Below are 25,800 nucleotides of genomic sequence, written 5' to 3' on the forward strand. Positions count from 1 at the left end.
GGGGAACAATGACCTCTTTTTTTCTGGATGAGAAACCTTTTGTAATGAGGTGTGCCACGTAGAAGGATTTCCTGACCACTGTGGCAATGTGATTATCAAAGGAGAGACTACTGTCTATCTGTGTCCCAAGGTCTCTTATCACACTTTTGGTGTTAAGTAGACTACCGCCTATGTGGTAGTTCATGGGTACAAAGTTTTTACCAAAGGGGATGACAATGCACTTTTTGGCATTGAGCTTGAGACCATGTCTTTGACACCAGGCATCTGTCTCAATGAGGCCCTTTTGTAGGATGTCCACATCGTTAGGAGTTTCAATTATGGCTCCTACTTTGCAGTCATCTGCGAATTTAGTTAGCCAAAGACCTTCTGTGTTAGCCTGTACTTCAGAGAAGTAGATACCAAACAGGAGAGGACCCAGGATTGAACCCTGTGGTACTCCACTTGTCACTGGCCTGAAGTCTGATTTGGAGTCTGCTACTTTCATGGTGTGGGTTCTGTCAGTAAGCCAGTTGGAAACCCATCTTGTGATATAGGGATTTATACCTAGTTTAGTGAGTTTATCTATAATTCCAGGGTGGAGGATGGTGTTGAATGCCTTGGTGAGATCTAGATAGGCTGTGTGAACCACCTTACCCTCATCTATGGCTTTGGTGACTATTTCAAAAATTCTATCAGGTTTAGGAGACATGATCTGCCTTTTACAAACCCAAACTGTGTGGGTCCAGAGTTTGGAGATCTCAAATGTCTTTGTTTATGAGTTCCATGATGATACGTTCCATGGCCTTGCAGACGAGGCTTGTCAGGCTAATGGGGCGGTAGTTCCCGGGGTCTGTTGTGGCCACCCCCCCGGAGTGGGATAACTGTCATGGTGCGCCATTCAATGGGCACAAAGCCTGAGGTGAGGCTATGATTGAACATGGTACTTAGGTGGGGTGCCAGTTCATTCTGTAGTTCACGTAGAAGGCAGCCTGGGATGTTGTCAGGTCCCATGGATGCTGTGTTCTTGGCTTTGGAGAGTGAAGTTTTTACCTGTGCAGCCGTGATTACAGGAACTTTGCCTTCTTCCGGTATAATGATGGGCCTTTTAGAGGGTGAGAGGGGGGTAAAGTTAGCAGTGAACCTATCTGCCAGGATGTTGGCAATATCAGTTGGTTCTGTATATTTAGTGTCATTGTGCTGTAACTCAGAGCAGATCTGCGTGTTGCCAGTGAGTTTTTTGACATAGCTATAGAATGCTTTGTGGTTGTCTTTAGAATCAGTGGCAATTTTGTTTTCATAACTAGCTTTGGAGGATTTTATGAGGGATCTCAGCTTCTTACTGAGGCTGACCAGGGAGTTCCTCCAGTCGTGGGATTTTACTTTTTTTCAACAGTTTCTTTCTTCTGTTGTAGAGTTTGTTTATGGCAGAAGACCACCAGATTGGCTTCCTTTTTTTGGAGGATAGCATCTTGATTCTGTTAGGGATAGCACGATCCATGCACTCGTGTAAGTGCTTATAAAGTGCATTTGTGTAGGATTCAGCAGTTGTACCTCTATTGTCCATCTGCATGGGTGTCGTGAAGTTTGCCACTTCTGTCTTAAGAAGTGTGAAGTTGGCTTTGGAGAAATTTTTACGGTTGTTTTCCTAATGGGGGTGGGAGCGGGATGTGGATGTCTAGGGTGATTAGCTTGTGGTCGGATCTGACCAACGAGGAGCTGACCTCTGGTGTGGAACACCGGTCACCCATGTTGGTGATGACCAGGTCTAGGATATTGCTGCCCCCTGGTAGGGGTGTGGATAAGTTGATCCAAAGGGTTGGAATTGATGATTTTCAGAAAGCGTTGAACAAAAGAGTTGGTACATGAGTAGTTTTCCCAGTTATTGGTAGGGTAGTTGAAATCACCCATTATTAGAGTGTTGGGATGTACCTTTAATATTTTCCAGTGTATCAAGAAAAGAGGAGTGGGAATCCTGGGGCATGGTGGGGGGTCTGTAGCAAGATACAATCTGGATTGCGGTTTTGCCCAGAGTTAGTTGAACTTGGAAAATCTCGGATGCATTATGCTGAGCAACTAGCTTGGAGGTGTGGATATCCTTAATGAATATGGACAAGCCTCCACTTTTAGTGTTTTGGTCTGGGTTTGGTGGCCGAAAGGTGTGGTATGAATTATAGCCTGGTAATGCAGGGGTGCTCTCTGGAGCTTTGAACCAGGTCTCTGTCACTGCACAGATGTCAATGTTCTTCATTTTAAGGAGTGCCTTGAGTGAGTGCATTTTGAGGTTTAGACTTCTAGCATTGAGTAGCATTACCCTCAGATTTTGCTTGCTTGTACCTGTTACGGTGGTGAATTTGTCATTTGAACCTTGCCTAAAAAAGGCACTATAGGGGTGGCAAGAGCCTTTGCCAGTATCCGGAATCCCAAGGGCGACAGGTGCAGGCCATCTCTGACAAAGCAGCGTGGTCTGTCGATCATGTCATCGCAGGCAGACAGATACTGGATTCCCTTAGAATGACACCAGAAGATTAGCCAATTGTTAAAGTCAATCATTTTGTCCTTGTACTGTGGTGTCATTCTGGGTGATGGCAGGATACTACTCGGGGCTAGGGTCATACCGGCCTGGGCTACAAGATTGGAGAGCTCCTCCATGTCTCTTTTCATGTAGTTCATGTAGTCCAGGGAGGTATGTCTCAGGTCATTCACACCAACATGGACAATGACAGAGTCATATTTGTACTTGTTGTGGAGTGACTTGAGTGCATGCATTATGTGGCGGATCCTGGCACCTGACAGGCAGCTGACAGTAACCTTTTCCTTGTTTAGCATGGTGAGTGGAACATCAGTGTGCCTGACTATAGAATCACCTATGACTAGAGTGTTGGGTACATTATGCCTTATGGGCTGTAGTTGAGTAGCACACTGAGTATGTGGGCTATGTGTCATTTGGGTTGTGTTGGGGGGGGGTGGAGGTTACTTGCATTTCTGCTTTGGAGGTCTCAGTTGTTTGGGCAGATTTGTACTGAGAGCCTCCGCGAATGTAGGTGTGTGTTTTGTGCTTCTGTGTTTGTGTTTTGGTGGTGTAGGTTTTGAGGGACTATGTGATGAGTGTGGTGCACTGCATGTTTACCTTCTCCTCTTGACTGTCTAGGCCAGTCTTTGGTGAAGAGAGCTTTGCTTCCAGTTTGGCTATATAAGTGCATCTCTCACAGGTCGTAGTGTTGGGTGGTAGGAGAAGAGGGTTGTCTGTGTACTTGAGGCAATTGCTGCATTGTCCCAAGATGCCCAGATTCATCAGGTAGACAGGAGAAAACATTGGGAGCTAAACTTTAGACATGCCTGAATAGGTGCTTATTTATTAAGTAATAAAAACTGTTTTCCTCTAGACAAGTGAGGAAAGTTGAGTGCTGTAGTAATTTGTAACTTATTTAGTGCTTACAATGAGTTCTGAACAAGTGCTGAGATCAAAGAAACAGATGAGTGCTAAAACTAAAAAGCTGGCTAGTTGCAAGGGAAATCTTGAAGAACAGACTTTATGGCGCTAGGAATAGTTTAACCCCAGTTAAGTGGGGGGGGGGGGGTTAGGAGCTCACAAACAGTCCTGGACACAGCAAATCCGTATCTGACCTGCCACAGGAAAGGGGGGAAGCAAGCTTAAATTTTTTTTTTCCCAGAGGAATACACCCTGCAAGAGGACACTTACTTTTCTTTATTTTGACACTGTATTGGATAGGGCTGAATATGGCCTTAGAGATCCCCCCACCCCTGATCAGAGAAGCAGTCTCCAGCTGCTGACTAACTCTGCTGTCAGATGAGTTACTTCCTGTCTCTAGATAGTTTATTCTTTACCTGAGGCAACACCATCAGTTCCAGAAGGTTTCCTTGAGTATTTCTATCCCACAGTCACTGTACAATTCCCATTATCTTTCTTTGGTTTGCGTGATTCCTTTTTACCTGCTTTTTCTTTTAGTTGTCAGTCGGTTTAATTGTAACTGATATTATGACGTTGTAGCAGTCAGAAAGTGCTTGTGTTTCAGTTTATAAGGAGAAATATATTTTTTGTGAGCAGTCTGTGTCACCAGTACATGCATTTGATATTCTCTATCTGTAAGCCATCCTTGTTTGATTATATCAAGCTTTGTCAAGAGAGCAGCTAGTTAGCTATTCTGAAATAAAAAAAATAAATCAAGAAGAATAAGCAGAAAGGAAGATGAAGGCAATCAAGTCATACAGTGGGATATGTTATTGGTTTATTTACTGTTTTACTGGTTTTGAAACTTCTCTTCCAATTTTGTTCTAAGGTAATGGAGTACTTCTGTTTGATTTTGGACTTAATAGTCAGTCATTCAAGGAAATGACACCAGGTGTGTGTGTGTGTGTTGTTTAATATATGCCATGTCTGAAGTTAATATGGCCTTGCTTATGTGTACTGCTGCGAAGGTATCTCTTCATCTTGTAAAAAAATTGTTACACTTCTAAATATTATTGCTAATCACATTTTTAATTCTTATGATTAGGAAGTGGACTGGGAGGTGGAGCTTGCCTTTGTTATTGGAAAGAAAGGGAAAGACATAAAGGTAAGTCACAGTTTTAAATCTCTACCGCAAGTAACGTGTCACTGTTGTCTGCATATTTCCATTGATATGTTGTAGAAGGCCCTCAGGTTCCACTTGCATATTAAATTGTGTGCTGTGGCAAATATGTATTTATTTATTACTGCTTGGTGGTGTGCACTGTGTAGCAAACCTGGCTAGGCATGACTCTGGAGACTTTGTCAAAAATACTTCCACTATGTGTGGACAAAAGCAAATGCACCGAGGATCGGAATCCACACACTGCATTTACCAAACAACTTGCCGAAAAAAGTTGTAAGTGATTTTACAGGGGGGCAAGCCCCCCCCTGCACCCTTCCAATGCTGGGCACAAGTCCCCTTTCCACCCCCTGAATATAGAAGGGGGAAATTTTCCCAAAAAGGGCATCACTGCTGGCACAACTCGCTGACGGTGATTTCTTATAGAGGAACTCTGATCATTGGCAAGTTGAAGCTCGGGCAGTCAAAGCTGAAGAATTCAGACTTTGTCCACTGGTAGAATAACTGTCAAAACTTGCATGATAAACACAAATAAGAATATGATGGGCATATCATTGTGCATTTGGGGCACCTATATACTTTAAGGTTTTACAGGATGTTGTTTATTTTACATAGTTTCACATTATAAACAAGTTTGACCAGCACTAGTAGATGACAGAATAAGTAATGATCATGATGAGCTGTTCATAGGTTCATAGATTAGTACTACGCTAACTGCCCTTGCGAGCCATTTTTAAGCCTAGCCAATTATCCTTTGTGAGACTCAAACCCTGCACCTTGTGTTTGTAAGGCAAACACCTCAACCATTAGGCCACCCTCCCAAACTGTTGTGTAACAGGAGTGTTTTGAGTCAGGGCAAACTGTTTATTACTCATTCAAAAGCAGGTCTGCATAGTCATCATTTACAGTCATTGTTTGTAGGAAATGGAGAAAAGGTCAAGAAAGAAGAACAGGATGTAGAAAGATTTAAAAAGAAAGCTGTAGGACAAAACATAGGCTGATTTCTGAGGAAACAGTAATCAAGAAAACACAATGTATCCATGCCATAGAGAGCCATAACATCTACTACTAGATCTCACAGTTACTTGTCGATTCTACTGACATAGAAGCAGCATATTTAATGACTGAGCAGTGAGTCTCAGTTTTCAGGCGTAATAATGCCAACTACAGTTTCCTCTATCCCACGTTTTCCATAACTTTTTTTCTCACCGTGCTGGTTTGCCATCTGGCCCTCCAGTCAACCTTTTCCCCTCACATTTGTTCCTCCACTGCACAGTAGGTCAGTGCAGAGGAATGGAAAGCCATCATCATCCAGGAAACCCTTGGAGTTTCTGGAGAGCCTAGTGTTTCCCTGGGACCCCATTGCCATCCCAGTGATACATGCATGCCTTCATGTATGCACTAGCTATGTATGCAATGTAGTGCAATAATGCAATGCTTTATAAAGCAGAAGTCATGATGGCTGCACATGCTGTGTCTTTTAGTGTATCATACTCCCCCCAAGATGGGTGAACTGATTGCAGCTGTGCACTTCCAGCCCCCTGTGATAGATTTGCAGTGCTAATCAGTTCCCATCTGGGCTATAGCCAGGGCTTCATCCTCCTGCATCATGAAGTCAGTGCTTTCCATTATCAGTGTTTGTTGTGTCATCCACATTACTGGGGTCATCACTGTTAGTTTATAACATGCCAGGCCCGCAGAGGCTTTTAGTGGACACACAAAAGTGAGCCACATTTTTTCCCAATACATCATACCAATAAAGTTTTCTGTAATGTGATTTAGTGTAACTTCTTGTACTGCAGTATACTGAGAGAAAAAAATCCAGAGATATATCAAGAGATTAATGGGTTTCACTGTGATATATTACTATATATACACCTTCTTTCAGCATGATGAATCGGTCTGTAGTTTTAAATGGACTAAGTGAAAAGTTGTATAAAGGTGCTTCCATTTACATTGCCTGTGGAGAAGAAACTGTTAACTGAGTCCACCGTGTTTGTATAACATTACTTTCAGCCTTTGTAATAAAAAGGGTTTAGGTTGCATGCTTTATAACCCATATGAACTATTTAGTTTGTGATTTTTGGAAACTACAAGCTTTCTGTATTCCTGAAAAGTCCTGCTGTCCATTTCTTAACATGGTCCCTTATTGTAATGTAAAGATCTTTATCCACTTTCATGTAAAGTGCATAGTTGTAGCAATGTTTTATTCAGGCCATAGTACTTTCTGCTGATATCACTGGTTTGAGACACACAGTTAAGAATTAGTCTTCATTGAACTGCTGTCAGTATTTTTTCCTTATTTGTGTCATGTTGTTTTTTTTTTTTTTTTAATTCATATAGAGTGATGAAGCAATGGAGTATGTGGCAGGTTTCACTGTTGCTCATGATGTTAGTGCCAGGGACTGGCAGATGAAAAGAAATGGGAAGCAGTGGCTGCTGGGAAAAACTTTTGATACATTCTGCCCATTGGGACCAGCTCTGGTAACAAAAGACAGTTTGTCAGGTATTTCCATTTCATCTTTCATATAGCAAGTGCTTCTGTCTTTAACTACATTTGTGTCCTAGATGCTTGGTAGGTGATTATACAAGCAATGGTACAGTAACTGCAGTGATTGTGATACCACACTTCTGTAATACAGATGTCACTTCACTTTAAAATTTTCATTTCCATGGACAATAGTGGATATGCACACCAAGCACTGTTGGGGGTCTCTACTAGTTTTACACTCGTGTCACCTCTGGGTGCTCATAACAGTTCATATTAAGAATCCTAACAGTACAACACTGAAGTGGCTTGCCTAAGTATTCACATCTGTGTGGGACATGAAATCTATGTAATTACCTATGAATACACTATTCCATGGTATGTGAAGCCACTTGTCACTGTATATTGAGGCTTGGGTATGCATGTAATTGCTTGAGATTAGTTTTTGTATTTTCATTAATCATTATTATGTTCCCGCATCTCAGTTGTCAGTGTTGCTAAGTATGTCTTGGCTGAAATTATTTTCTCAGAACCTGTAATACTATCCAGACTGAAGGTGTTTGAGAACCCAGGTACAGGCATGTATGTTAGCATGGTACATTGTATGCAGGTACATTTAGCTTTACTAAGAAATTGGCAGTGCATATTGGGAAATTAATAGGATAATAAATAAAGGTGCTGAAGCCAGGGGCAGTGAAGGCAAGTACCTCAGCCTGGGCTGAGACAAATAGTGCGATAGTGTAAGCAGCTATATTAGTACATTATAGTCTGGTGCAAGAAGGTCCATCAGTTGGAGCAGTGTGGGTACATATTTTAGTCCAGTGTGCTTACCAAGTACCTAGTCAGAGGCATTGCAAGTAGGAACACTCAGGGTTATTGACCTCATATTTGATACTGCAGTAGGTGTGATAGTAGGACAGAACAAGCAGGTTATTAATGGTACGTGTTTCTAATAGTAACCAAATGAAACAAATGCCAGCACATCATTCAGATGCTGTGAATGCAGTATTTACCAGAACCAGTGTGGACATACACTTTAATCAAGTGCTGTGCAGGCTTTATTAACCAGATACAGTGTGAACAAGTACTGCTTAGCACTATTTTCCAGGCTGAGTGTGGACAGGAGCATAACCAAGTACTATGTAGGCAACATTAACCAAGAATGGTGAAGACAAGTATATATTCTGTTGTTGTATTGACAGATTTAGACAAGTGTAGCAAGGATAGGTGCTTTTTAGAAGCATTGCTTGGGTGTAGTGTGAACAAGCACATGACTGGATGTTATCCAAGCAGTATTTACTAGTTACAGTGTGTTTGGGTAAATTAAGCAAATACTGTGTAGATGAGAGGAAGGTGCATTAACCATAGCACTAAGTGTCAAGAAATGAATACTTTCCTTTAGGTTTTGCAGTTCAGACTTTCCATAGGAAGAATAGGCAGATGAAAATGTTCCATCTGCTTTATAGAAACAGGGAAAAGAATACTAAAGTTTAAGTCAGTACACGCACCACCAAGACACTTCATCAGTATTGATTTCCCAAATACTTCATGTGTCAGGAATGCTTTGTACTTGCCTCAGAGTACTGCCAAATTCCTACTGCTAAGGAATTGTATCGTTGCAGATATTTTACCCTGGGCTGTTTATGTCGCTTGGGATCAGGGTTGCCAGACGTCCCTATTCGGGCGGGACTGTCCCGAGATCAGCAGCCTGATCCCGAGTCCCGCCCTGCCGGTTTAAATCCCGGCCAGCCTCCGCTTTGTTTTCTTGTGTGTTGTGTTCCGCATTAAACAGAAGTAGCTCCGTGTTTAGCAATTTTTGATTGGCCTGTATGCTGGTATACGGGCTAATCAAAAATCGGTAAACACGGAGCTACTTCTGTTGAATGCAGAACTGCAGTGTTCCGCATTAAACATGAGAAGCTCCGTGTTTAGTGGAGATCTTTAATGTGGAACTCTGTTCTGCATTAAAGACCTTTTTTTTTTGCTCTTCACTTTTTTTCCTTCCCTACCTGGCTGATATGAAATCTGGCAACCCTGCTTGGGATCTTCAGTGGAATAAATGGAGTATTGTGGCATGTAGACTGGTTGTATTACTCAAAGGTAGAAGTTGAATTTTGTAGTATAGCACATTAGAGAGATGCAGTAATTGTACCTGGCCCTTAATGTCACAGGAATGTTTCATACTGCATTCAAAATGCACTTGGAGATTCACACTACTCATAAATACCTTCTTCTCATGTTATTAAAGAGCTGTGCCTGGTCTTTCAAACTACTAAGGCACACTATATCACTAGGAAGCTTTTCCACTACTTCAGCAGTTGTGACGAGGTTTCTGTCAGACTGCTGTTTCCAGTTATGGAGGCCACACCTCTAGAACTTTACTGACAAAACTGGTTACACCTACATATCCTGCGGTATATTTGTTATATCCCTTTGACTGTTGTTTCCATATGAATATAGGCATATCCTGCCAAGCACATCACCACCCCAAGTCTGTAGTGAAATTGTAGGATGGACTGACTGCAATGTCATCCTTTGTTGAACCTAACATCTGTATATTTAATTCAGCATACCAGTGCACTCCACACTGAATACCCTGCCACAGTTTTTGTCAGCCACAGACAGAAGCATGCTGCTCTAAGTAAGCTCATCACCAACCACGTTGAAAAGGACACCACCAGTAGCAGTTTGTACTCTGTCAGTGTGAGCTTTCTATTTGTTAATTCTGTTTCATTTTGGTTAGTTCCCACTCTGTCATGTGAATTTTTGCCAATGTGTAGACTGCACCAAATTGTTGCTATCCTTCATGGCACACAGTTTGGTGTATGTTGCATTCTAGTTAATGGTCACTTAATTTATGATGGTGGCAAATGCGTAAGTAGTAAGTCAAGTATGCATTCACCAGAAATGTTTTAGAGTATTTCTCATCCTGTATGGATTGTACTGTAACATGCCTAATTTCCCCATTTCAGATCCTCACAGTCTTGGGATTCGGTGCCGAGTGAATGGTGAGATTGTTCAGAACAGTAATACTGACCAAATGATCTTCAAAACTGAAGCCCTTATTGCCTGGATTTCACAGTAAGTGCTTGTGTGCTGCAGCTGTGGCTTTTTAGAATATTTTATGGAAAGGAAGAATGCCTACCATCTGTCACCAGAGACAACATCCATTCCACCCTAAGGCTTTTCATCTGCCTCTGGTAAAAGTGCTTTTTGGCAGTGATACGGTGTGCTGCTACCATCGGAGTCAGCACATGACTAGTATTTGTTTATGTGTGCATACTTTAAAGCAGCTGTCTTAGAACTACTATATTTGCTGTGTTGCAGATTGGATAGCTTTGTGCTTGGAATACTTATTGATTGCTGCTTTCCTTTGTCCAGAATGTGTACCTTTATCTAAGGATGTGAAAGTGACTATAGGTTCTTATGCTGGGAAGGTACGTCTCTTTTATAGCATTATGCAATTGACTGTTGCTTTGCTAAGGATGGATTGCAGTGTCCAGAACTGCTCAGTGGATTGTGATTTGCTGTACAGTGGATGTTCATCGTGCATACAGCTGCAGTCATAATAGATGGGTTATCCTGCCGTCAGGCGGGTCCTTGGTCGGCCGAATTCCAAAGTCTAGGTCCGGCGTCGGTTGTCGTCGCTTCTTCCCTGACGTCAGTGCGGCAGGGTTATAAAAGAGGCAGCCGGCGCCATTTTCTTCAGTCTTTCTTGCTGCGCGGTGCCCGAAGCAGAAGCAGTTCGCAAGTGCCGGTCAGCCAGCTCCTGAGATTTACGAAAGTATTTCAGCCGAAGTCTTCTTGAAAGCTAAGTACCCCGTTGGGGAAACTTTTCTTGCCTCAGACCGATGTCAGAGAAAGTTAATAATTGCATTTCTTGTGGGAAGCAAATACCGCATAAGGATTTCCACTCTTTCTGTATACCTTGCTTAGGCCCAGACCACGACATCTCGGCCTGCCGTTTCTGTGCTAGATTCAATAAACGCACTATTAAGCATCGGGCGGAGTTCGCCCTTCACTTTTTCGGCAAACAATTTAATTATATTATGTCGTCGGATACTCCAACTCCAGTTTTGAGCAAAAAACGCAAAGATAAGGACCGACATACGAGGTCCGCACCACCTACTGAAACCACGCTAAGGCCGACTACCGGTTCTCCGGTACTCAGCGAGGCGCCTACGCAGCCCCTGACTACCGATGACAATGCATTACCGGTGTCCTCAGTACCCGAAGTTGCAGGCTTCTCTGCCCCCATTCCTACTACAGATCCCAACGCCACTCCTGGCGGGGAAACTCAGAATTTAGACAGGCCTGCCATTTCTCAAGGGGTCTTCAGGCCTTCCTCCTTCTCTATTAAAGCCTTCACTAAATCTAAAGCAGCCATGAAAACCAAAAAACAGGTTCCTCAGACCCCCTCTCAAGGCACCATGCCTAAAAAACAGATTCTTAAAATGGCTGAGGATTTGATTCCTCTTATCAGGGGTTCTCAACCCCCCCTCTGACAAAAGGCCCAGATTAGAAGAAGGACTACCCTTCCTCAGATCAAGCTTCTATTACCTCAGAACTATCTGAGGCCCAGGATTATGCCTATTCTCCATTAGAAGACTCTGATGCAGAGGAGTCTATTCCCTCGGTCTCCCCCCCTGAGGACTTCTCTTTTGGGGAAACCCTGCATACATTGAGGGAACACTTTCACTGGGAAGGCCAAGATTACTCATATTCCAAGAAAAGGCTCAGGGAATTTCTTCTGCTCCCCCAGCATAGGCCTCTGGCTATCCCTCCTGTTTTAGATGTATTGGATGATGTGTACACAGAAGCCAGCCTTAATCCAGATTCTTTGCCTCCAGCTCCTGTTAAACCAGACCGGTATTACCGGGTTCCTGATTCCCACCAGTTCCTATATAAAAGCCATACTGCTGACCCAGAAACAATTTCACAGGGTCCCAAGGGAATTAAGGCCTCTACTGCTAAAAACCCAATCCCTTCAGAGAGAGATTCCAGAGCTTTAGAAAGGTGGGGGAAAAAGGTGTACACCCCGGCCACTTTAACCATGAGGGCATTAAACTGTCAGTTCCATATGTTAAAGTATCAACAGTTTTTGATATCTCAGCTGAAAAGCAAGATGACACAACCAGAACAACCAGATTTAAGAGTTACAGGATTTGTTGCATGGTGCAGAGCAAGTGGGTAAACATACCTTGCAGTGTGGTTTTGATGCTTTAGAGGCCTCATGTAGAGCTGCTGTTACGGGGTCTGTTATACGTAGGCATGCTTGGCTCAAAGAGCAAACCTTACCAGATCATGTCAAAGCTAAATTATTAGATGCACCTCTTCAAAAAGATGTATTGTTTGGTGTTAAAGCTGAGGAAGTGCTAAAGAAAATGGAGGAAAAAGCAAAATCAATGCAAACAGTGAAAGATTTCCTGCAGGTACAGCCTCCACGTTTCAGCAGAAACTGGCCTTCAAAAAATTGGTCCTTTCCAGCCACGGACAGACCTCAAAGGGGCAGATACAGGCGCCCAAGGGGTAGAGGGCAACCTCAGAGATCTTTCAGAGCCAGACAGTGGCAAGCACCAACCCCAAGAGGTGGAGAAGATAGATCACAGTGTTTTAGAAAACAGACACAATGACTTCCCCCTACACCTGCCAAGCAAAGCTTTAATGGCAGCACCTTTGGGCGGAAAACTGACATTATTCTCAAAAAATTGGCATATTGTTACAAAAGACAAATGGATTCTGGATATTATAGACAGAGGCTACAGGTTCCACTTTCACACCCTTCCAAAAATGAGAAGCATGCCAAACCTGCCACAAAATCAAAGGGCAGAGGCACAAAAACAAGTTTCAGCTCTCATGGACATGAAAGCAATTCAAGAGGTACCTGCAAAAGAACAAGGTCAAGGGTTTTATTCCAGACTATTCCTGGTACAACTGTCTCAATACTTCAGAAAAATGGCAACTTACACCAGGCTAACTGCAAGGAAAGTCCTGCAGGCTCTGGGATTCATGGCATCTTGCATCCTAATAATCCCATGTGCAAAGCTGCATATGAGGAAACTTCAATGGTACCTGAAAAACTTATGGCCTCAACACAGCCACAACTTGGAAGCAATTATACCACTCATTCCATGCCTTCAAAAGGAATTTGTGTGGTGGACTCAAGCTTGCCAAAGAAACACAGGTCTTCCTTTCTGTGTACCTCAAGCAACTCAAATCATCACAACAGACGCCTCAGACTACGCCTAGGGAGCACACATGACAGATCAGTGCATTCAGGGAAAATAGACCCGAAAAAAGAAGCACCTTCACATCAACCAACAGGAAATGCTAGCCGTGCAAAAGGCTATTATGACCTTCAAAGACCTACTGCATCCAGGCCAGCTATTGATAAGGACAGACAACACCACAGTGATGTGGTACATAAACAAACAGGGGGGAACTCATTCATACCCCCTGTGCAGGCAAGCCATGACCCTATGGAACACAGCACTGGAATTGCAAATTCAACTACAGGCACAATTCCTGCCAGGGAAGGAAAACACACTGGCAGACAACCTAAGCAGAAATATGACAGATCCACACGAATGGAAGTTGCATCCTCAAGTTTTCACAAAGATAACTCAGGCATGGGGACAGCCAGACATATATCTCTTTGCTACCCACAGAAATTGCCAGTTGAAAAAAATTTGTTCAAGGACCTATCATCCACAGGCCTGGAAAGTGGACGCACTTTCCTTCAATTGGGCAGCATGACAGTCTATGCCTTCCCGCCTCTTCCTCTGCTGCCCAAAGTTCTATTAAAAACCAGAGCAGAGGCGAAAATGATTCTCATTGCTCCAGACTGGCCAAGACAACACTGGTATCCGCTCCTGAAGAGCCTGACACATTCCCCACCATGGATCCTACCTCTAGTCCCTCTTCTGTTGTCCCAGCACAACTACAAAACCCTTCACAGCAATCTCAAAACTCTAAATCTAGCTGCATGGAGAATTCCTTGATTTCCCAACAGTTTCTCCTCTCCAAGGAGGTGCAGGATGTCATCTTGGAGGCCAGAAGACCCTCTACTAGAAAGGCCTACTCCGCCAAATGGAAACTATTTTGTGCCTGGAATCAAGAAAAGGGACAGAATCCTTGGGTCATAAGTATACCTCAAATTTTACAGTACCAGGCTGAGATGTTAAACAATGGACTTTCCTTCTCCTCCATCAAGATCCACGCTTCAGCCATTTCTGCACAATACAACACAGATCCTCCTTTATTCTCTCACCCTCTCTTAAGGCAGTTCCTCAGAGGGGCAAAGAATATAAATCCCCCAAGGAAACCACCAGTCCCTGCTTGGGACCTCAACTTCGTATTGGAAAAGCTGACCCTTCTTCCCTTCGAGCCAGCTTCTTCAACAGAGTTACAGTACTTGTCATGGAAAACGGCCTTTCTTCTGGCTATCACCTCAGCACGCAGGGTTTCGGAGCTACAGGCCCTCATGGCTGTGCAACCATTCATCATTTTCCATCAGGACAGAGTTTCCTTACGAACCAACCCTACCTTTATGCCAAAGGTAGTATCCAGTGTAGCTTTGAATCAGACTATCCACTTACCTACCTTTTATCCTAATCCACAAAACAAAGGGGAAAGACTACTACATTCCTTGGACATTCACAGACAACTTTGTTACTATTTGGACAGAACAAAGCCATTCAGGAAATCTGAGCAACTCTTTGTGTACTATGCTGCAGGTGCTCAGGGAAAGGCTATTTCCAAACAGACAATTTCAAAATGGATAGCCCACTGCATACGCTTTTGTTACTCATTTCATGGAAAAACTGTGCTTGCATGCATCAGATCCCACTCCACCAGAGCCACAGCTACCTCTGCAGCCTTCCTCAGGGGGGTCCCTACAAAGGACATTTTGGAAGCAGCCACCTGGAGTTCAGTGCACATTTTCTCCAAGCACTATCACCTCCCACTATACTCAAAATCTAGAGCGGGCTTTGCCACAGCAGTCCTGCAGGGCATCCTAGCTCCTCCTAGTTCCACTTAGTGCCTACCACCCTTACTTAGCTTTGGGATTCTACCCATCTGTTATGACTGCAGCTGTATGCACGATGAACATAGTACAGTTTTGTACCTACCATAAATGTAGATGTTCGAGTGCTCATACAGCTGCACTCCAGGTTTCCCTCCCTCCATCCCCTCTTAGGACAGGCCTTATGACAAACACTTTTCATATAACCTTTTTGGGGTATTCTTTTATGGTGTATTTGCTTGCAACTACTGTTTTTGATTTATCAACATTGCATCTTTGCATAACATTATGTTTGCCTTCCTTCTGGGGGCACCTGACATCTGGGGCAAGAAAAACTGAAGAAAATGGCGTCGGCTGCCTCTTTTATACCCCTGCCTCACTGACGTCAGGGAAGAAGCGACGACAACCGACGCCGGACCTAGACTTTGGAATTCGGCCAACCGAGGACCCGCCTGACGGCAGGATAACCCATCTGATGTCCTTCAAGGATGCATCTGCAGTCATAACATATGGGTTGTCCTGCCTCAGGCAGCCCTTTGGTCGGCTGGATTCCAAAGTCTGGGTCTGGCCTCGGCTGATGTCGCACCTTCCCCGACGTCAGAGCGTCTGGGGTATAAAAGCATCAGCCGACGCCATTTTCCTCAGTCTTTCTTGCCGCGCGGTGCCCAAAGCAGAAGATGTTCGCAAGTGCCGGTTGGTCAGATCCAGTGAATTCAGCTACCGAAGACTTCGAAAAAAGCCAAGTACCCCGTTGGGGACTCTTTCTTGCCTCAGCCGATGTCAGACAAAGTAAATAATTGTTTAACTTGTGGGAAACAAATACCTCATAAGGATTTCCATTCCTACTGCCTTCCTTGCTTAGGCCCAGACCACGACGTATTGGCCTGTTTAGCCTGTGCTTCCTTCAACCGACGAACTCTTAGACGTCGGTCGGAGTTTGCAGAGGAATTTTTTGGAGCATCTTTTGCTTATAAAATGCCGTCGGAGACTCCGACTTCGCATATGGTGAAAAAACGGAAGGAAAAGGACCGACACTCGCGGCCCGCAGTTTCGGCTGAAACCACAGCTAGGCCTACCGCGAGTGTCTCCGTTTCGGCCGAAACTGAGTCCTCGGAGATTCCTTCTTCCGAACCCATACATCTGACCACCGAGGCCCGGGAGGCCCCGGCTGAGTCGGCTACCAAACTTCCTACCGAAACCAGTGTTCAGGAAATGTCTGACACCATACCTTTGGACATTTCTACTCCTGCACGTGGGGCAGCTAGGCCCCCTGCTTCCATGTCCATTAAGACCTTTTCTAGGGCTAAAGCTGCCAAACTATCTAAAGCTTTGCCTACCAAAACTACCTCCCAGAGGCCTTCCTCCAGTTCACAGATCCTCAGCCTTGCAGAGGACCTTATTTCCTTAATTAGGGGTTCACAACCTCACCCAGACAGGGCCTCTCACCGTCCTCAGGACAAAAGGCCCAGGACTGACCCCTCTGACCCACACTCTTCAGATGATTCCACGGATGGGTCTGAGTTGTCAGACCACCAGGAGGAGGCTTACTCGCCTTATGAGGATTCAGATGCTGAGGAATCTATCCCTTCGGCCTCCCCTCCTGAAGAGTTTTCATTTGGTGAGACTCTACACTCCATGAGAGAGCATTTTCAATGGCAAGGTCAGGATTTCTCTGATTCTAGAAAAAGACTAAGGACCTTTTTGCATTTGCCTCAACATAGGCCCTTAGCTATATCTCCTGTTCTGAATGTAATTGATGATGTGTACAGTGATGTCAGTACAGCCCCTGATACTCTTCCTCCGGCCCCTGCCAAACCTGACAGATACTACAGGGTCCCGGATACTCATTTCCATCTGTATAAAGCCCATTCTGCAGACCCAGAAACTATTTCTCAGGGCCCTAAAGGGGTTGTGGCCGCCACTGCCGAAAATCCTCTACCCTCTGAAAGAGAGTCAAGAGCTTTAGAGAGATGGGGAAATAAGGTATATACTTCTGCAACTCTTTCTGTCAGGGCATTAAATTATCAATTTCATATGATACAGTACCAAGAGTATTTGTTAGATGAACTGAATAAGAAACTTTCTTCTCCTGAACCTCTAGACCGTAAATCCCTTCAGGATTTGGTGCACAATTCACAACAGGTTAGTAATCATTTCTTAAAATGTGGCTATGATGCACTGGAGGCTTCATTTAGATCAGCTATGACTGGGGCAGTTATTCATAGGCATGCCTGGCTGAAGGAACAATCTTTGCCAGACCATGTTAAAGCTAAACTCCTGGATGCTCCAATGGAGAAACAAAATTTATTTGGCTCCTCTGCTCAGGAGATCTTAAAAAAGGTTGAAGAAAAGGCAAAATCTGTGCAAACAGTTAAAGATTTCCTGCAAGTACAACCACCGAGATTCAGCAGAAACTGGCCTACTAAGAATTGGTCCTTTCCAGACTCGGACAGAGCCCAGAGAGGCAGGAACAGGCCCTAGAGGCAGAGGTCAATCGAAGGGCTCCTACAGAGGCCATCAGTGGCAGCCTGCCAACCAGAGGAGTAGTGCAACAGCAACAACAACAACTACTACACCAGGACAGGCTCAATGACTTAACTCTGATACCGCCTACCAGGGATCAACTGGAAGCACCCTTGGGCGGAAAGCTGGCTTTATTCTCAAAAAACTGGCATTATATTTCAAAGGATACATGGACACTACAAATAATAGACAAAGGATACAGGTTCCACTTCCACACTTTGCCAAAAAGAAATGGAATGCAAAACCTTCCACCAAATCAGAGGGCAGAGGCTTTAAGACAGATCAACAATTTGCTTCAGATGAAAGCTATAGAAAAGGTACCATGTTCAGAACAAGGCCAAGGATTTTACTCCAGACTATTCCTTGTACCAAGAAAAGAAAATCAATGGAGGCCTATTCTCGACCTGTCCACACTGAACACTTATCTCATTGTGCCAAAATTCAAGATGCTGACCCTACAGCAACTTCTTCCCGTGTTGGGCAAGGAGTCTTGGCTGGTGACTCTAGATCTCAAGAAGGCATACCTGCACCTCCCTATTCGACCAAGTTGCAGAAGACACCTCAGATTTCTTGCAGGATCAGAGCATTATCAATTCTCAGCATTGCCTTTTGGCTTATCTACTGCACCCAGAGTATTCACGAAATGCCTAGCATCAGTAATTGCACATTGCAGACTTCAGGGAATTCAAATATACCCATACCTGGACGACTGCCTAATACAAGCGGACAACAAGGGAAGTTTGATAAAGGACTTGGCCTATGCCATACACCTGCTACAGGCCTTGGGATACACAGTCAACATCCAAAAGTCAAGACTAGTACCATCCCAAAGGATAACCTTTTTGGGTGCAGATCTGGACACAACCACCCAAATGGCCTTTCTCACAGAAGAAAAACAACTTCCAGATTACTTCATGATTCTGACAAGACAAACTCAGCTTACTGCAAGGAAAATCCTGCAGGCCCTGGGTTACATGGCATCCTGCATAATTCTGATACCGCATGCCAGGCTGCATATGAGGAAATTACAATGGTACCTAAGGAGTGTATGGTCTCAACACAGTCACAGTTTAGAAACCTTGATACCAATCATTCCATGCCTTCAAAAGGAATTTCTGTGGTGGGCTCAGGCCTGCCAGTCCAACAGAGGGCTGCCTTTCAACAAACCAAAAACAAGGCAGACCATCACCACGGATGCCTCAGACCGAGGATGGGGAGCACACATGGAGGACAAATGTATCCAAGGCCTATGGCTTCAAGGACAGCTAAGCATGCACATAAACCAAAAGGAAATGCTGGCAGTGATGCATGCAATCGAGGCCTTCAAACCCTTCCTCCAACAAGGCCACCTGCTAATAAGGACAGACAACACCACGGTCATGTGGTACATAAACAAGCAGGGAGGCACACACTCTTACCCTCTATGCCATATGGCTATGAATCTATGGGAACTATGCCTGAATCTCAATATCCAACTACAGTCCCAATTCATGTCAGGGAAAGAGAATACACTGGCGGACAGCTTAAGCAGAACTACCATGGATGCACACGAATGGATGCTGCACCCAGACATCTTCCAACTCATAGCAAAGACATGGGGAATGCCGGAGATAGATTTGTTCGCCTCCCCACTCAACCATCAACTGAAGACATTCTGCTCAAGGACATACCACCCACAAGCTTGGAGGGTGGACTCTCTCTTTCAGCTGGAAAGCCCTAAAAGTATATGCCTTCCCACCTCTCCCATTGATGTACATGGTTCTACTGAAGATCAGGGAGGAACAGCCAAGAGTGATACTAATAGCTCCAGACTGGCCAAGGCAACACTGGTATCCATTATTGAGAAGCATGTCTCAGGCAAAACCATGGCCTCTCCCCCTATGGCCTCTTCTTCTGACGCAGAACAATTTCAAGACCATGCATCCCAACTTGAAAACATTGCAGCTAACTGCCTGGAAAATTCCTTAAATCCCAATCAAACTGTTTTATCTCAGAGGGTGAAGGACATTATCTTGGAAGCTCGCAGGCCTTCCACAAGGAAGACATACTCAGCTAAATGGAAGAGATTTCTCATTTGGAGCACATCAAAGGGCTCAGATGTCACAGTGGCAAACATAACACATATCCTAGAATACTTAGCAGAATTGTTCCACAATGGCCTGTCCTATTCTTCCATTAAGATTCATGCTTCAGCAATTTCAGCAGAATACAATGTGGATCCACCTATCTTCACACCCTCTCCTCAGACAATTTCTGAGAGGGATCAAAAATATTAAACCTCCAAGAAGACCCCCTCTACCTGCTTGGGATCTCAACTTTGTGCTGGAGAAACTGACACTTCCTCCTTTTGAACCAGCAGCATCGGTGGATCTACAGTTTCTGTCTTGGAAAACTGCATTCCTTCTGGCAATCACTTCAGCAAGAAGAGTATCTGAGTTACAAGCATTAATGGCAGTGCAGCCATTTCTTATTTTCCATCAGGACAGAGTTTCACTAAGAACCAATCCTACTTTTATGCCAAAGGTGGTATCTAGGGTATCCTTGAACCAAGCTATTCACTTGCCTACGTTCTTCCCTAATCCACAGAATAGAGGGGAAAAACTTTTGCACACCCTGGATATACACAGACAACTACGCTACTACTTGGACAGAACAAAACTAGCAGAAAAACTGACCAACTTTTTGTAGTATATGCTACTGGGGTGCAAGGAAAAGCAATTTCCAAACAGACAATTTCAAAATGGATAGGAAATTGCATTTGATTTTGCTACTCCTTTCATGGAAAGACAGTTCCTGAAAACATCAGGCCTCATTCCACAAGGGCCACGGCCACCACTACAGCCTTCCTACGAGGGGTGGCTACCAAGGACATTTTAGAAGCTGCTACTTGGAGCTCCGTGCATACATTTGCCAAGCATTACAATCTACCTTTATACTCCAGATCCAGAGCAGGTTTTGCTACTGCAGTCCTGCAGGGATCTTAACTACACCATCCTTTTCTTAGTACCTCCTCCCCCAGATTGGCTATGGTATTCTACCCATATGTTATGACTGCAGATGCATCCTTGAAGGACATAGTACAGTTTTGTACCTACCATAAATGTAGATGTTCGATAGGTATGCATCTGCAGTCAGGTTTACCCTCCCTCCTACCCCTCTGTGGTATTCCTAGGGTACTTACCCCTCTTTTAGCTAGCTGGGGGAATCTATTATGGTGTATTTGTTTGTTTATACATGTATATAATTTTGCAAATGTTTGGAAATTTTCTGCATTTATCCAAATTTAGCCTTCCTAGAGGGCACCTGGCATCTGGGGCAAGAAAAACTGAGGAAAATGGCATCGGCTGATGCTTTTATACCCCAGACGCTCTGACGTCGGGGAAGGTGCGACATCAGCCGAGGCCAGACCCAGACTTTGGAATCCGGCCGACCGAAGGGCTGCCTGAGGCAGGACAAACCCATATGTTATGACTGCAGATGCATACCTATCGGACATCTACATTTATGGTAGGTACAAAACTGTACTTTATGACTGCAGCTGTATGAGCACTCTAACATCTACATTTATGGTAGGTACAAAACTGTACTTTACGTCTGTCCAGAAATACACAGTAAACTCCAGTAAGGTGTTCTGAGGATGGCTATATTTGTTCATGGCTAAGAAGCGGGCTCTGGTGTGCTGTGTTGGGATATGTAGTTTTGTCCAGGGCTATGCGGTTAGTGCTGGGGTTCCTGTATTCAGGTCCAGGGTTAACATCGATTTGTTTGCTGTGTTTTGGAGCAATGTCTTTATCCAGGGTTGTGCAGCTTAATCTGGTGTCATGCTAGGATGGGTACCCACTTCCAAGACTATGCAAAAGGATTTGAATTGCTATGCTCCATATGGATACCATTGTCCAAAGCTGTAAAGTCTAGTTTCCTCTTTTGGGAACTGGTACTTTAGGCCAGAGCTGTTACAGCAGACTGTCATTTTTATGGTAGGGATGGCCATCTCTGCCCTGGGCTGTCATCTGGTTAGCATTAGGGTAATACATGCTATAGCCCGCAGAGTTTACTGCTTTGCTGTAGTGTGGGTTGGTATATAACCCACAATTAAGGTTGTCTTTTCTGTTTTACTAAAGCAGAAAGCTACTTCTTGAATGACTAGTCTGAGCCATTTAGTGTTAAATGGTTATTTCTCTCTTCCTTAGATTGGTATTAAGTTGCTTCATTGATGACTTTGATGGAAGCGTCAAAGCATATTCTTTCAAGTTTTGCTTAGAAAATGGAGTTTAATTGGCATGTTTTGGAGTTATATTAGAAAGGAGGAGGTGGAGGAGTCTTCCCCTACATGGGTTTTTTGGAGCATTTTTACACACATAAAATACAGAGGTTCTGTTCAGTTATCTATTCCTGACCATATCTACTAATCAGTCCACGGTGACTTGAGCCCTATCCCTTTCGATTTATACAGCTGTTGCTGGATGAAACTGCAGTTCCTACTTGTAAGACTGACGTTCTTTAGCAGATTAGTAATACTTCATGCAGTCACAGCTAGTGTGTATAGTTAAGTAGCTAATGGTATGCTGTTATCTGCACAGTTAGTGTGTGTATAGTTATCTATTCCTGACCATATCTACTAATCAGTCCACGGTGACTTGAGTCCTATCCCATTCGATTTATACAGCTGTTGCTGGATGAAACTGCAGTTCCTACTTGTAAGACTGACGTTCTTTAGCAGATTAGTAATACTTCATGCAGTCACAGCTAGTGTGTATAGTTAAGTAGCTAATGGTATGCTGTTATCTGCACAGTTAGTGTGTGTATTTGTTGTGGTTGTTGAAAGAGTTGATGGTTACTTAATTTATGCCTGCATGGTGTATTTGATTTCGTGGAATGCAAACACAAGGTATGTCTGCTTGCTGTTGTAACCAGTTCCATTTAAATGGCCTATGCAAACACACGTTCCTTAACAATAAAACCCCATTCCTAACCCTTAAAACCTCATTCCTAACTCTAGAAGTCAAAATACAGTGAAGTGAATTGCCTACCTACATTGTGTGCATCTTGCATTTTACCTCTGAAGTTACGCACTGTTCAACCCAACTTCTTGTTGCATGCTAGAAGGTACTGCTGTATATAATGGTGGCTACAAAGATGGGATGGATGTGTATTACAGTTAGAGATAAGAAGGCTTGTATTGCAATTGGGAATTTGTACTGCTCCTACAGAGGTCAGCTGCTACAGTAGGAGGTAGGTAATGTTGCAGTGGGGAATTGCAGGTACTGCTGCCATGGGAATTACCCAGATTGCAGCTGGAGATAGGTACTACTGTTTGGGTAATGCCTCTCTGGGGTTGGTTGCTACTTCCCAAAGACCGACATGTTGTAGTGCATGATGGGGAATAGGCACTGCTCTCATATAGCTCATATTTGCTCAGTGATGGTGGGTGGGGGTGATTCATTTATTTGAAGGTTGATATGTACAGTATAGTGGAGATGTAATTTTCTTTAGGTTACTTCTACCTGACATTCCCAATTACACATGCCCAGCTTATACTAAGTACTGTGTCATCACTTATTACACCACCACGGTAAAATGAATTAATAACTGTTATGTAACAAATGCTTCTGGATGAGAGCTATGCTCCTCTAAGTCCTGATGTGGGTGCTCTGCCCTCACACACCTAAACTGTTAAGTATACTACCTCTGAGGCCTTCCTGCCTGGCAATCAGGAAATGCTAAACATTATAAAGTGGGGGTACAAATTCCATTGGGCATTTCCTTACATTCCATTAGGGATCCCTCAATCTCCAAAAGATCAGCTTCATCTACTGCATCAAATCATTACAGAACTTGTATATCAGGGGATCAGAGAGCCTCTCCCTTCATAACAATGGAGAAAAGGCTTTTAATCAAGACTTATCTTAGTTCCCAGAAAAGAAGGAACTCTGAGGACTATTCTAGAAATACCCAAGCTAACCATCTTTCTACTTGTATCAAAATTCAAACTGTTGACATTTCAGACTCTTCTTTCCTAGCATGCCTTCCTGGTCACTTCAGACTTGAAAGATGCTTATTTACATATTCCCTCATATAAAACCACACATTTTGTAAGGCTGTTTGCTTTGGGATTGTATTTTCAATTACCTACTTTGTTGTTTTGTCTTTCTACTGACACAAGATTATTCATCAAATGCCTCTCTTCAGTGATAGCTTATTGTAGGATCTGATGTTATCCATGTCACTGTTCCTCATTTCTGGGTCATAGGATATGACATCTGCTGATAAGTTGCTGGCTCAGATCCGATCTAGGCTCGAGCTCCTCCCACTCCCATAATCCCATGCTGCCCTGTAACCTCCCAGATCTCGTTTGCTGCTCACCACTTCAGACGTGATTCCTTTGGCACGAGTCTCGTCTGGGGATAAGAACTTATTTTTATACTTATTTTTGTATTTCAGAGCAGATTTTGAATGTTCTTAACTGTCTCCTTAGAGTTTAAGCTTTAATCTTTGTATCCTCTCCTCCCTTCTAGCTATCCCCGTTTGTTTAGCCTTTTGGCACTATTTTTTCTGTTAAAAAAAATTGTCTAGTTCTAAGCTTCCCTTTTCAGTTTTCTGCTAGTTTTGTAGCTTTGTGTTATGGTTGTCTTTTGCTGGTTTTTGACTATGGTTCGGCCTCCTGTTTAACGGTTTTGGTTTGCGTTTGCATTTGGTGCTTGGTTTGTTTTTCTCATCGTATCTGACAAGCCGGCAGGTTTTAAGAGGTGCTCCTTGTGTGGTTGGAAGATCCCCATTTCCAACTCGCACAAGGAGTGCCTCTATTGTTTGGGCACCGGCCACATGGATGTTGAATGCGACAATTGTGCTGCATTCAACCCCAGGGCTTTGATCAAACACCACAATAAATTATTGTTGAAAGGATTGGCTCGGGGTGGGGGTGGGGGGGTCCATTGGCCCATTCTCTGGCCAAGCCAGGTCCCTCTGATGATAAGAGGAAGGCTCCCTCTGTCTCTGGGTTCTCTTCCTCTAAGAAACCTAGGCTGTGAGATCCTAGCTCCTTGACTCCAGCCTCAGCACTGTGGGATCTGATGACCTCGAATCCAAGATCCCATGAATTTATCCCCAGATCCAAGTGGCCTTCGGATCTGAGGTCCCAGGAGTCTACTCCCGGTTCCAAGCCGTCTGGATTGAGACCTTTGGATCCGGTCAAGACTAGACCTACCATGGATCCAAGGCATGCGGGTTCTAAACGCTTGGATCCTCAGTTGTCCTAGGATCCGACGAGGAAGGATCCAGGACCTGTGTCAGATCCCACCATCTTGATTAGGAACTCTTCATTGGGTTCTGGCCTGGGGCAGCCTTTTGCAGCTCCCAGGCACAGAAGCCTTTCTTTTGAGAGGCATAGGAGGTCCTTGGGATCTAGGCACGCATCCCCAGCTAGGTCTTCTGCCTCTTCTAGGTCTTCCAGGAGCTTGCTCCCTTCTGTCATGGACAGGATGATGAGGTTCTTCCTTAAGGCTCAAATTGAGTTCTGGCTTCTTGCGTCCGCTACCCATCTGGCTAGCGGTCCCTCCCCTGCCCCTATGCTTCAATCTTGTCTTCTGACCCAGGTGGTTTCAGGCTTTCAGGCTCTGGGGTGTGGTGAGGCGGTGACGGGAATTCCTAGAACCCACTTTGTTTCTACCCCCTCCAAGTCCCTGACCGGTTCTGCTCTTCCTCCCTCAGAGTGAATGGGGTTCTGGGCCCAACCAACCACTCCATAGTCCTTTGGGGAAGGTTCCAGGCCAGTCTTTTTGGACTGGTCTCTGCCCCTTGGTGCTTTGGCTCTCAGCAGTTCGGGGCTGGTATTATCTGGGTGGTCTTGAGGTGGTGGCATGCTCTGCTCCTTCTTCTCAGATGGCCTTGCCTGCTGGGAATCGGGTGGGAGGATTGTTCAGCCCTTTGACCTTCCGGGTAGTAGAGAGAACCTTCTTCACTGCTAGAGGTGCCTCCCCTACTATCTAGGTTCCTTCCCAGCCCACGAGAGTGGACCCTCCTCATCCTGCTCCTGGTCAGCCCTCTCAAACCAGCCTTTAAGGGGGAGTTACCCCACTTGGGATTCCCCCAGTGTTCCAAATCCTCCCCTGAGCTCCCTTTGGAGGAGGTTCCTCAGAAGAGATCATGTAAGAGGTGGCACCTAGACTCTCCGATAGTCTTTTACCGAGGAGATAAAC

At 44.3% G+C, this 25,800-nt stretch overlaps 1 protein-coding gene across 5 annotated transcripts in view; it reads left to right on the plus strand.

Annotated features, from left to right (window-relative positions):
- The window catches only part of LOC122811991 (fumarylacetoacetate hydrolase domain-containing protein 2-like), a 300,331-nt gene that overhangs the window by 163,576 nt on the left and 110,955 nt on the right, over positions 1–25,800 (plus strand). For all 5 annotated transcript variants that reach the window (XM_044084198.1, XM_044084199.1, XM_044084196.1 and 2 more), the window contains 3 exons: positions 4,494–4,553; positions 6,912–7,074; positions 10,029–10,137. In XM_044084198.1, the coding sequence (XP_043940133.1) occupies positions 4,494–4,553; positions 6,912–7,074; positions 10,029–10,137 (332 nt within the window). The remainder of the gene's footprint in view (positions 1–4,493; positions 4,554–6,911; positions 7,075–10,028; positions 10,138–25,800) is intronic.

Source organism: Protopterus annectens, chromosome 9.part0, assembly GCF_019279795.1.
Source record: "Protopterus annectens isolate FY-2018-M chromosome 9.part0, PAN1.0, whole genome shotgun sequence".
Lineage (NCBI taxonomy): Eukaryota > Metazoa > Chordata > Ceratodontiformes > Protopteridae > Protopterus > Protopterus annectens.